At 33.9% G+C, this 13,679-nt stretch overlaps 1 protein-coding gene across 5 annotated transcripts in view; it reads left to right on the forward strand.

Moving 5' to 3' along the window:
- Positions 1 to 13,679, forward strand: part of DYNC2H1 (dynein cytoplasmic 2 heavy chain 1) — a 349,828-nt gene that overhangs the window by 151,179 nt on the left and 184,970 nt on the right. For all 5 annotated transcript variants that reach the window (XM_050758858.1, XM_050758861.1, XM_050758859.1 and 2 more), the window contains one exon: positions 12,490 to 12,555. In XM_050758858.1, coding sequence (XP_050614815.1) covers positions 12,490 to 12,555 — 66 coding nt within the window. The remainder of the gene's footprint in view (positions 1 to 12,489; positions 12,556 to 13,679) is intronic.

Consider the following 13,679-nt stretch of genomic DNA (forward strand, 5'->3'; position numbering starts at 1 on the left):
TGCCCCTACCACTTCTCTAAGCCCCTCTGCCTGCCAACTTAAGTGTCTGTGGTGGTTGAGGGGTCTTTTCCTGCCTGGGTTCCAGAGGCCTGTGGCAAGAAAAGGTTGCATCTTGCCAGTTCAATTCACCTAGTCCCTGAAGCCATTGAGGCCCAGGAACAAGTCCAAGTGTGCAATAGCTCTGGATAGGGTTCCCAGCTTTCTCCTCCTTCAACCCAGCCTCTGTGTCTTCCCTGTGTCACTCTTGGTGCTTTCCCTCTGAAGATGTTAGGGCTCGCCAGTCTTCTTGGCCCCTCAGTGGGAGTTGTTCCACCTGGTTGCATCTAGTAGGTCATCTTGCCTTCCACCCTGTATATTTTCCTTTTAAATATTTTGCACTTGACTATAATCCAAACCTCACTTTTTGGGCCTCAATTTTACCTTGTGTAAAATGGGAAATTATAAGCAAATTATCTCAAAGCCATTTTGTCACTAAAATGTTATGATCCTAATTATGAAGATAACCTTCATAGTGATAGAGTTTCATTAGTTATAGATGTCCTGTTTTGTCTAACATTGTATAATGTATTATCTCATGCAATACTTAAAACTTTTTCATTACACAAACAAAACTTTAAATTATTTTAGAGTTTCAAGCTTAATGGAACTGTATAGAAAGAAAATCTTAAAGATCCATTTAACTATTTCCATCCATTATTCCTTCATTAGAGTAAACCAGCTCAAGGTTAGATTTGTTCCTTATCATCTATTTCCTATCTCTTTATATTTATAAGTACAAATATATAGATATAATTTTAAAATTTTTCTTGCTATATATTTTGTTCCATAGTTTCTCTCTTTTTTTTTTTTTTTGTAGTAAGTCTTGAAGATCTTTCCATGAGTATAAACATGTTAACTTCATTATTTTTAGTGATTGTGTGGTATTTTATAATATGATCATATACTACTTTACTACTCTCAGTGAATATTAGATGATTTATACATTTTTTGTTCTTATACATGACTATAGTGAATATCCCATATGGTACACTTATTTTTATATATAGTATAAGTATTTCTATTCAGTAAATTTCTGTAAGTAAAATTGCTGGTCCAAGGATTACTTTTTAAATCTTATTGAATATTAGCAGATTGCTTTCTGGAAAGCTTTTTGCCAGTTAGTATTTCTACCCACATGATAATAAAGGTATATCTTTATCTCCTTTGTTGCACTTTATCAACCCAGGATGTTATCAGTCCTTTAAATTTTCACCAGATTATGGTTTATAAATGTTATCTTATTGTTTTGTATCTTCTTTATTGTTTTTAAAGTTGTTTAAAAACAACTTCCTCCCTTACCTTGCCATCATCTGTTTTCTTGATATTTTAAATAAGCTTTTGCTTTATATAGAACAAGTCTATTTTATTGTAATTATTGTTCTTCTAATTTTTAGTCATTGGATTTACTTGATTTATATTTCTGGGTTGTTCGATTTGTATGAGTAGTTTTTTTAATGTAGTTGTAATCTGTTTTATTTTCTAGGCAATATATTAAGCCTACCAAGTTTTATTATTGGTCAGTCTTATAATAATGTGCTTAATGGTTTTTACATTTTTATTTCTAAGACCTTTACACTGAAATGGGCTGTGATTTATGAAAATGTTATGGAGCTACAGTTATTTTAAGCTGCCCCAAATCTTTTTTGAAAGTGGATGTGTTATAAATAAATATTATTCTTAAAAATTGTTTATGGCAAAAGAGAATATAAACTTCCTTCTTGTTCATTTCAAATATTAGTAGCTTTTCTTATTAGGAGTTAGTTGCTTGTTTCTAACCTATGTATCTTACCTCAGTGTATATATTCTCATTTTATCGTTAGTAATACAGTATATTCACTGATGAAATTTGAACACCTGTGTCATGAATTTTATAATGTAATTTGGGAAGGATAAAATGATTTAATATATTAGTGAACTGTAGTGACTGTAGTGAGGTTATTTCTTTTAAGTTACTTTATCTTCTAAAAATGCACATATTAGGCAAAAGGCAGCATTTTTGTTCACTAGGAGAGACGTTGAGAGGCTTAAGCTTATTAATATTTCAGTTAGTATTCAGTTGGGATTTTTCATTACCTACTTTGAATAATACTTTTCTATTGCGAACATGTGAAACTCATTTTTAAAAAGCTATTGTTTACAATTTTTAAGACATGTTTTAATTGATAGAATATCTGTTTTGGAAAATTCATATTTCTGTTTGAGTAATATTAAACTCAGCATTCCACAGGGTTTCAGTGATTAATAAAAATTCAGAAAGCACATTAATCATAAAGCAATGAGATACATTTCTCAAGATTTATCACTATAACCTTACTAAGGATGGAACCAATTTTATATTTAATGAAAGCTTTTAGGGTTTTTAACAGTCAGCATAACATTGAACTATCTGCTAGGTTTCTCTCATGCTGAATTTGCTGTCATGTTGGTGAAAGCAGTATGGCAACAGTAGACTCTTGAAATAGAGAGAGATTAGGATTATTAATGTTCACATCACATTAAACTGAAAGCAAGTTGACCTGAAACAGAAACGTGATTGACTTATTTTGTAGCAGGAAATTTAGACTGTTAATAAACTAAAACAGATAAAGAAAGCTGTCTAGCTCTTTCAGGTTATATTATTAGCTATATCATTGTTTTTTCTTCAAGAGAGCAAAAGTTTTTATTTCAGTTACCTATTTCAGACAATTATAGGATAAATTGTATATTTTGTTCCCTAAAACTTTTGATTATAATAAAACAATTTTTTTTAATCTAAGTGCCTTTACATATTGTTTCTTCATTTCACTTTATAATTTAGAATAGGTACAAAATAATGGAAGTAGTTGGAGTATTCATTTCCAACTATATTGGGTGAGTATACAGAAAATGGTTGGGGCTGGGCGCAGTGGCTCACACCCGTAATCCCAGCACTTTGGGAGTCAAGGCAGGCGAATCACCTGAGGTCAGAAGTTCGAGATCAGTCTGACCAACATGGTGAAACCCCATCTCTACTAAAAATACAAAAATTAGCTGCGCATGGTGGGGTGTGCCTGTAATCCCACCTATTCTGGAGACTGAGGCACGATAATTGCTTGAATTTAGGAGGCGAAGGTTGCAGTGAGCTGAGATTGCGCCACTGCACTCCAGCCTGGGTGACAGAGCAAGATTCCATCTCAAAATAAATAAATAAATAAATAAATAAATAAATAAATAAATAAATAAAAATACATGAAAGAAAATGGAAGGAAGGATTGGGAGTGTGTGCAGTAGTCATCTCTTATCTATGGGGGATACATTCCAAGACACCCCGCATGGGTGCCTAAGACTGTAGATATACCAAACCCTATAGAAAAAAACATAATATATGTAGGGTTTGGTATTATCCTATACATATCTATCTATACAGATATATATCTGTGATAAAGTGTAATTTATAAATTAGGCACAGTAAGAGATTAACAACAATAATAGTAAAATAGAACAGTTGTAACAATATGTAGTAATGAAAATTGTATGATGTGGTACCTCTCTCTCTCGAAATATCTTATTGTACTGTACTCACCGATCTTGTGATGGTTGATCTGATAACTGAGATGGCTACTAAGTGATTAATGGACAGGTAGCATATATGGCATGGATCTACTGGACAAAGGGACAATTGATGAACCAGACAGGATGGAGCCAGACAGCACGTGATCTCATCATGTTACTCAAAATGGCTTGCAATTTAATATTTATGAATTCTTTGTTTTTGGGGTTTTCCATTTAATATTTTCAGACCACTGTTGACTGTAGGTAACTGAATCCACAGGAAGTAGAATACTATATTCTTACTGTTTCCCTTACCTCTTGGAATTATTATCTCAGATTTGAAATGGCATAGAAAAATGGTGGGATATGAAGAGAAATTGTTTTCATGAAACTTCTTGAAAGTTAATGTCTATGCCACTCGCCTTGCCTCCATTTCCATATGAATTTGTTTGTTGATTGAGCAAAATTCAGATATATATTATGTTTTAAATTATAATATTACTAACCTCACATGATTTTATTTAGTGTGTAAATAATTTAATTTGGATTCTGCTATTTTTTCTATTAAGATTAGTTTTTCTTATATGAAAAAGTGGAAGTTCTCTGGTTGGATATTTAGAAATTTTATAACTTGTGGCTACTAAAGTGAGTCTTAGTAAGTGATACAGTTTTCTTCTGCTTAAATAACTTTGAAACTTCTAGAATTGTATCTAATCCTTTGAGTTTTCTGAAAATACAGTTGAATGTGCATAAAATTATTCATTAAAATGGGTGATTTAGTCTCAAGCAATATGTGAGTGCCCAAGTTCAATGTTATGTAAACTGCTTTGAGCTTAAAGCATGACTTCTCTTCACAAGGTAACATTTCTTTTATACTTTTCATTGAACATATTTGAAAGCAATAAATATAATAGAGGAGAAGTAAAAGGAATGAATTACTTAGATTTTTTTACTGCTTCTTAGTCTCTTTGAGGATCATGGGTTTATGGAATGTTTTGGAAGTAAATTTGATATGACTATTATATAGTATATCAGTTTACTGTATATCAGATAGTTATTTTACTGATCACCTTTTATACATATACTGCCATTTAATGCTTACAACAATTCTGTTATACAGAAGAAGAAACTAAGATTTACAGCTAATAATCTTTAGCTTAGATCTAGAGGATACTGGGGTTGAAATTCTAGTGCATACTGCTTGATGCTGAAGATTTCTTGCTGATATGATACAGTTGAAACAAACCACTATCCCTGGAAATGTGAACTTGATCTCAACTAAGGTTCACTTTAAGATGTCCTAATGTCATATTAATCCTGATCTAGTAGTTTCACTCTGATTATTTACTAGAGTGTATGGGATTTAATGGTATGGGAGGTATGGTTGACTTATACCATGTAGTGGCCTACTCTCACTTACTAATTTTTCTTCATTAGCTAGTTATTCATTTAGAGAGTTATTCACTTGAGATTTTGCTTGTTATATATCCCCTTGATATTAAAATATTTTTTAACAAAACTCAAGTATATTGAAATATATTGTCATTGAATTAAAGTGACCAGATTTCTTGATCTGATAAAGCAAAAATAGATGAAGGATTTTAAAGATACCAAAATATTTGCTCAATTTTTTATTTTGACAGTTTTTCTTAAAAAAAAAATAACTATTCAGAAAGCCTTAAACTTAATTTATTCATTTTCCTCCCCTCCCTCCCCTCCCCTCCCCTCCCCTCCCCTCCCCTCCCCTCCCCTCCCCTCCCCTTCCCTTCCCTTCCCTTTCCTTCCCTTCCCACCTTCAGAGTCTTCCTCTATTGCCCAGGCTGGAGTGCAGTAGTACAAGCTCAGCTCACTGCAACCTCTGCCTCCTGAGCTCAAGCCATCCTCCCACCTCAGCCTCCCAAATACTGGGACAACAGGTGCACACCACCATGCACAGCTAATTTTTGTACTTTTTGTAGAGATGGGATTTCACCATTTTTCCCAGGCTGGTCTCGAACCCGTGAGCTCAAGTCATCTGCCCGCCTCTGCCTCCCAGGATGCTGGGATGACAGGCATAAGCCATGGCACCCAGTCCCTTAATTTATTCATTCTTAATTTTAATTCTGTTTAACTGGAAATAATGCAGCCATGCACTTGTGCTCATGTTCTTTTTCTCTTTTTCTGTAAATTGTGTTTTTAGTTTTATTCTTGAATCATTATTGTTCTCCTTTATGATGTTATTGTTAAATACTTATGGCTGAAGGAATTTATTGGTACAGGTAGGCAACCTGATAGAGGGCAAAAAGAGCTTTCTTTGCCATTTCCAGCTTAGAAAATTAAGGAAGAAGATCCTCGTTGACCTGTTTTAGGTCAAGTGGCAACCCTTGTATCAATGTCTATGGAGTAATACAATGTGATTGACTGACACCGTAATTACATGCTCATCCTTAAGGTCAGGATATCTTCTGTAACCAGATAACGGGAGAAAGGTAACCACCATTACCCACTTATTGTCCACATATTATGTGCCTATTTTTTGACAACATTTTGGAGTGTTGGGCTCAGTAATAATTAGCAATTAGTTTACTGACTCCAGTGGGTAATCTGAGGATCATAGAATGAGAGGGGCTTTACTTCTGTTCCTGAAACCTAGAGACTACGTTGTTCTTCCTCAGTACAAGTGAAGAAATGGCTAAAATAAATGTGGTAGTACCGTGTGTACATTTGTATATATATGTGTGTGTATATATGACATATATATAAAAACACACACATATATATATGTCATAAAGAATTAACTAGGCCAGGCATGGTGACTCATACATGTAATCCCAGCACTTTGCATTGTCAAGGTGGATCAAGGTGGAAGGATCACTGGAGTCCAGGAGTTTGAGGCTGTAGTGAGCTATGATCACACTATTGCACTCCAGCCTGGGCAACAGAATGAGACCGTGTCTGTAAAAACAAACATCAAAACAAATGAAAAGAATTTGCTATATCATTAAATTATAAGTATTGAACTACATCATTAACTGATAAAGGTTTTGAATTAATACAATTTATTGTCTTATTTGTCTTTATCATTATGTATTTCTTTACCTTAAACTATATATGTTGTTATAATCATTTTAAAGATCCACTAATTTATAAAATGTTCATCTTAGTAGCTTCTCCACCTCATCATTATTTAACTATAAATCTGAATTTTAACCTAATACCTAAGAATACTACACTACACATCTCCCCAAAAGACATGCCTTGCTTTTTCTAGTGTTTTAATTCTCATGGTAGTTGTTTCATATACGTATTAGTTGGTTGTAACTGTTTTGGGGGGTTTTTCAGCCACACTTGAACAATGGCCAATTGCTTAGATCTGTTATGTTTCGAGGGTTTTAAAATTCATTTATGTAGGCTGGGCGTGGTGGCTCATGCCTGTAATCCCAGCGCTTTGGGAGGCTGAAGTGGGCAGATGACCTGAGGTCAGGAGTTGGAGACCAACCTGGTCAACATGACAAAACCCTGTCTCTACTAAAAATACAAAAATTAGCCAGGTGTGGTGGTGGGCACCTATAAACCCAACTACTCAGGAGGCTGAGGTAGGAGAATCACTTGAACCTGGGAGGTGGAGGTTGCAGTGAGCTGAGATCACACCACTGCACTCCAGCGTGGGTGACAGTGAGAGACTCCATCTCAAAAATAAATAAATAAAATAAAATTTATCTATGTAATGTTCATTTGTTATGTTATAGTTGTGAATGCATTTTTTTTAAAAGTAGGCTTTATGTTTTAGAGCAGTTTTGGGTTCATGGCAAAATTAAGCAGAAAGTATAGAGATTTCCCATATATTTCATGCCCCCACATACTATACAGCCTCCTTCACTATCAAAATCCTGCACCAGAGTGGTACACTTGTTAAAACTGTTGAACCTACATTGACACATCCTAATCACCTGAAGTTCATCATTTACCTTAAGGTCCACTCTTGGTATTGTACTTTACATGGATTTTGAGAAATGTAAATGACATGTGTTCACCATTCTAGTATCTTACAGAGTAGTTTCACTGCTCTTAAAATATTCTCTGCCTTTTCATTCCTGCTCACTTAACCCCTGGCAAACACTGATGCTTTTCCTGTCCATAGTTTTGCCTGTTCCAAATTATATTCTAATTATGTTTGTCATATAATTGGAATCATACAGTATGTCAGTATGTAGCCTTTGTAGATTGTGTTCTTTCAGTTACTATTGTGCATTTAAGGTTCTTTCATGTTTTTTTCATGGCATAGTATCTCATTTCTTTTTAATGTTGAATACAATACAATTCCATTATCTGGAGGACCACAGTTTATCCATTCGGCACCTACTGAAGGAAATCTTGGTTGCTTCCAAGTTTTGACAATTACGATTAAAGCAGCTGTAAACATTCATATGCAGGTTTTTGTGTAGACATAACATTTCAACACATTTAGGTAAATACCGAGGAAGGCAATTGCTGGATCATATGATAAGAATATATTTTGTTTTGTAAGAAACTGCTAACCTACCTTCCGAAGTGGCTGTACCCTTTTGCATTCCTGCCAGCAATTAATGAGGGTTTCTGTTGCTCAACAGCCTTACCATTATCTGGTGCTGTCAGTGTTTTGGATTTTGGCCTTTCTCATAGGTGTATAGTAGTGACTTATTTTAATTTGCCTTTTTCTGATGACATATGATGTGGAACATTTTTTTACATGCTCACATGTTTGTTTTTTGTTAATTCACTTAATCAAGAAATAGTTATTGAGTACTACACACACACACACACACACACGCACACGCAAGTGCACATCCCCAATATATACTTTTATAAAATAAATTTTACTTATGTAGGTGTGATTTTCTTGTAGGCAAGGAAATCACTTGCTAGTAGTATTTACAGGAAGGTCTTTTTGTTGTATGTATGTTTTGTATAAATGGTGACTTAATCTCATGTTTATCCTAATCTGTCGGTTTATAATTACACATACATATACTAGATGTAAAGTATTATTTACAGTATGGGAAAAGCTATACAAATTATCTGTTAAAACTTGGTAGGAAGATTTGTGCTTAATAGATGTCTTCTTTTTGTTAATAAACATTTACTGTTTTTTTTAAAAAATGCAAATGATACAAGCTTATTTTAGGAAATTTGCAAAATACACATAAGAATAAAGAAAACAAAAAGGAACTACAATCTCAAAATTAAATCACTGATTAAATTTTGGTATCTGTTTTAATGTGTTTTTGCAGATATTTATCCATATATGTATGTTTTTATAAACATATTCCTCCTTCTACAAAATGGACTATGCTATATATATTTTATTTTGATTATTATTTATGATAGACTTTTGGACATTGTTATTTAAGTTTTCCCTCTGTTATAAACAATCTTTCAAAGCCTATCCTTATTTCTTATTAGGAGCACATATGTGATCCCTTTGCTTAAATTTCTAGAAGTGAAATTTCTTAATTTAAGGACATGTAGAATGTTAAGGAACACATAAAATGCCCTCCAAAAAAGACAGCATCAATTTCATTCTCAACAGCAATCTGTTCGAGTTTTAAATTTCTGAACCTTATTTATACCAGGTATTTTATAAAGTACTTAGCCTTAAGATTCTTATTTTAACGTATGCCACTTAATTTTTTTAATTACAAGTTATTCGTGCTCTTTGTAATAGCCAAATGATGTATACGTATAAATAAAGAAAAAAAGTCTCCTTTTCAGTCTCTCCCCAACTTGATACCCCCTTTTAGATCTTATATAACAGGTGTTAAAAATTTGGTTTGATTCTTCACAAATTTATTCGTGCTCATATAGTTATACAAAGTGTGTGTTCAAATTTTAACATGTATGACTTTTTGTATTCAATTTTTTAAAAATTTAGTTCCAATTTTATTTTAATGTGAGTAACTTCCTTAGGTTTTTCTTTCATTTTACTTATATTTTACAAATTTCTCTTCATCTAGGTCTAATTTAAATGATTATAAAGTTCTCTTCCCCTCCTTCATCTGCCTTTTTCAGAAGAGCTGTCTACTTCTGGGATGTTTAGTCCCTTCTTACATTCTTGAGTATTTAATGATACTTGTATTAGAGTCTGTTTCAGATTGTTCTATTATCTGAAATTCTTAACATTTTAGTCTTCTTTTCTGATGTGTCTAATGACCCTTGCTTACAGTGGATTGTTTTCTCCTGCTGATACTTTTGGACCATGAACTCATCTTCAGTGATACTTTATCTTTTGGAGTTCTTTGAGATCAGGGTTAGGGGAGTAGTTCTCTAAAGCAAGCTTGCCTAAACTCTTACCAGGTAACCCAGTGACATCACGATTAGTTCTGTTGTTTGGGGACTCCTTTTCAGTCCATAGTTAAAATTTATGCCTTAACTCTGTGCTCGGCACAAGTATGATGTTTAATTTTTTCAGAGGACACTTCTTTTGCCCAGATTCCAGGTATATTTGTTGTTTCATGTGAGCATGGGCACTTTTTTTCTGGTTCATATTTTTACTGATAGTGTAATTCTTTAAAGGCCCAAGTTTTAGAAAGAAAGCAATCTCACTGTTAATATTTCTCCTTGTGTTGGCTCAGGTAGGTTGTGCCCTAGGTTACCATGACTGTTTTCCTCCAAGACAGCCATAGCTGCTTTTAATGCCACTCTGGTTTCCAATTCCCTCTTTTTTTTCTGATGCTTGAGGACCTTTTATCCAAGATTTTAGGTATTTGAAGCTGGAAATTTTGAAAATTAGTTTTTCATCTTCCATTTTGCTAGAACTGAGACACCAATTGCTGATTTTCTATATTAATTTCCTGCACGTTGGTAATTGTGTTCCATAGACGAAAAGATTAATAATGATTGAATAAAATGTAGGATCCATTTTATTCATTATTATTAGTACTAATAAAATGATAACTAATATTTATTGGGCTTTTAGAGTGTGCTAGGTACCATGCTAAGTGCTTCAGATACATTATCTAATCTAATTATTAAAATAATATAGTGAGGTAGATAGTACTTAATATTATTGTCCCGTCATTACAGAGACAGAAAACTGAGGTCAAGAGAGATGATGTAATTTGTTTTTGGCTAAGATCACCTGGCTAGTAAAATAGGAGGGATGGAATTTTTATCCAGTTTCTTGATTCTGGACCTGTGTTGGTTCTTTTTTTCCTTTTTTTGACATGAATTTTCGCTCTTGTTGCCAAGGCTGGAGTGTGCAATGGCGAGATCTTGGCTCACTACAACCTCCACCTCCAGGGTTGAAGTGATTCTCCTGCCTCGGCCTCCTGAGTAGCAGGAACTACAGGCATATGCCACCACACCCAGCTAATTTTTGTATTTTTAGTAGAGACAGAGTTTCACCATGTTGGCCAGGCTGGTCTCAAACTCCTGACCTCAGGTGATCCGCCTGCCTTGGCCTCCCAAAGTGCTGGGATTACAGGCATGAGCCACCATGCTTGGCCCTGTGTGGGTTCTTAATGCGCATGTAAAGAGACTGTTCTTATAAGAAATACTTGTTATTCACCTGCCTATTGTAGGCAATAGGGTTGCAGTGGAGAACAAAGCCTACCCAGTCTCATGGAGAGTAGAGTTAGCATACTGTGTGGATTAAAAACACTCTTCCCGTAAATGGAAACAAGTTGGTTTATTTCCACAACATTTAAAATATTAAAACATCAAATCTTATTTTGCATAGGTACCTTGTATTTAAGAGTCTTGTTTTTGATACATCACGTAACAATTATATCTTATCCATTTTCATACTATATGTCTGACACAGTATTGTTTTGCCAGAAAAATGTTTTACTATATTTTAATAAAGACATAATTTTATTTACTTAATTTTGTATGCCCTATATAAACTTGTGGCTCTTATTTAATTTAATATGTTCTTAGAAATTGGACCAATTCTTACTTACGGAAAAATAATTAGTTTTCAATTCTTTGTAAATGTATTATTTAATGTCAGAGTTGAAGTCAAAGAGTATGATCCTCCTAAGACTACTGGCAGCACCTAGTAGAATGTATGTGGCATATTATTTAGTTCACTTCCTACATTCTTCGACTTTGTTTCTTCCTTCTTTCATTTTGTCTTTTAGATTGCTCCTGAAAGTCTGAATCTTAATTTCTACCTTATTTTTCTATCCTCCCTTCTTTTTTTCCTCCTTCCTTTAGTGAGAAATATTTGAGCATAATCCGTGTTCTAGTTTTCTGATAAAGTAGCTATGACCTTCTCCTTTGATAACTCTCATTCTATGTGATTTGGTGTCTTTTTTGATATCTGTTTATTGACAGCCTGTTTTTGGTTCTGCTTTTGTTTCTGTGAAATATTGGGTTATCTTATAGTTTTTTCTGTGTTATCTAACCTCAATTAGTTACTCATGTTTTAACTTTCTAAGTGATAACACATTGAAGGAATTATTTGTTGTTTGCGCTTATTTGGTATAACTTTTCTTCTTGTGTGGAAAATGAAGAGTTCACTACAGTTTTCTGTTTGGTTTAGGAGATTATTCTATCCAGGAAAGAGAAAATAGTTGTCATAATTGCATATAGTCACCCATATGTTTAAACCTACACAGTGACAAACTGAAGATTGCTAATGCATGGGGTGGATTTGGTGAATAAATGACTAATCTAAATTTCACAATTGTATTAATGTTTCACCTGGCAAAGTTAGTTTTGTTTTGTCTTTTAATGACATGGGCCCACTGCATAATTGTTAGTGCTTTCTCTAAAAATTTGATCACTTACTCTGACCCCACCCCTGACTTCAAGTGTTTCTAAGATGTAGAAAGCAATCTGAATAGTAATTTCTTACATGGATAAAAGTAGGTCATATGAAGACAGAATGGAGATTTTTGTGTGCCAGATTTTAAGGACTATGCTTTTCCAAAGACACAAATTTTTAAAAGGCAAGATAATATCTGTTATTCTTTGCAGGCTGATCAGTTGATGTTCGCTTTGCATTTTGTTCGAGGCATGCATCCTGAACTTTTTCAAGAAAATGTAAGTCAAATTAAAGGAGAGAAATTTTACAGTAACATAGAAATTTGTTAATGGGTAGATTTATGTTTACATTAGAAGTTACTTTAGGCTAGAAATTATGTATCAACTATTAATCTTTTACTAAGTTAGAAATGTGGTATAAAATGATGATTTCTAGTTCTACTTCCCTGTGGATGAGCCTAACATTCCAGAGTGATGGTAAGGCAAGGAAAGAAATCTACCAAGCTGCCTACATTTTTCTGAACCCAGGTTCATTTACTTAGGGCAACAGAAGAGTCAGCCTTCTTATTTTCCTGGCCTAGGTAGTAGAGCTCATAAATAGAAAAAGTGAGATAATATTGGTACAAAACTACATTATTTATTGCTTCCACTGAACTGTCAAGAGGCAGCAGGTGAGGCATGAGGATGGGCAGTTCTCAGAAGTTTGCCTGAACCTACAGGTTTATGTTAATCTTTTTATGTATAATTTATCTTCCTTGTTTACGATCTCATTTCTAGTCTGCCATGTAACCCCTTCTCAAACTTCAAAAGGACCTCCCTTGAGCTGGAGCTAATGAAACCACTTCTTGTCTGCTTACAATTTAAAAAAAAGTTATTTGCAAGTAATTTTTCTCATTATGATTCTGTTATCATAAAGTGAGATTCCAGTAGCCAGGGTGCCAAGGGATGGTATATGGACAGTGCAGTTTTGACCTACTTTACTCTACTTGGTCAAATTTTAACTATTTTCTGGTTCCCTTCATTTGAATATAATAGTTAAAAGAATGCAGACCATTCACAGTTCTTCCTATGTTCTCTCTTTGTTTTTCTCTGACTCCACATGCACTGGCTAACTTGTATAGTTTCTCCGGAATTTATTCATTTGGTGCCATTAACTCCTGTTGATAACTTTGATGTCTTTTCTTCTTCCTATATAATGTTTTTCACTATGATCAGTAGGTTCCATGAAATATATATATTCCCTATTTTTCTCTCCTAAAGTATAAATAAACTGTCATTGGAAAGGAGAACATTTTTCTCTGACTCACATAATGTAGTAGTAATCATTCATATTTTGCTTATTTGTGGCTGCATAATTCTAATAGGAAGAGTGTGTGGCCAGGGTGAGTGAAGGCAGAAAATAC

This window comes from Macaca thibetana, chromosome 14, assembly GCF_024542745.1.
Source record: "Macaca thibetana thibetana isolate TM-01 chromosome 14, ASM2454274v1, whole genome shotgun sequence".
Lineage (NCBI taxonomy): Eukaryota > Metazoa > Chordata > Mammalia > Primates > Cercopithecidae > Macaca > Macaca thibetana.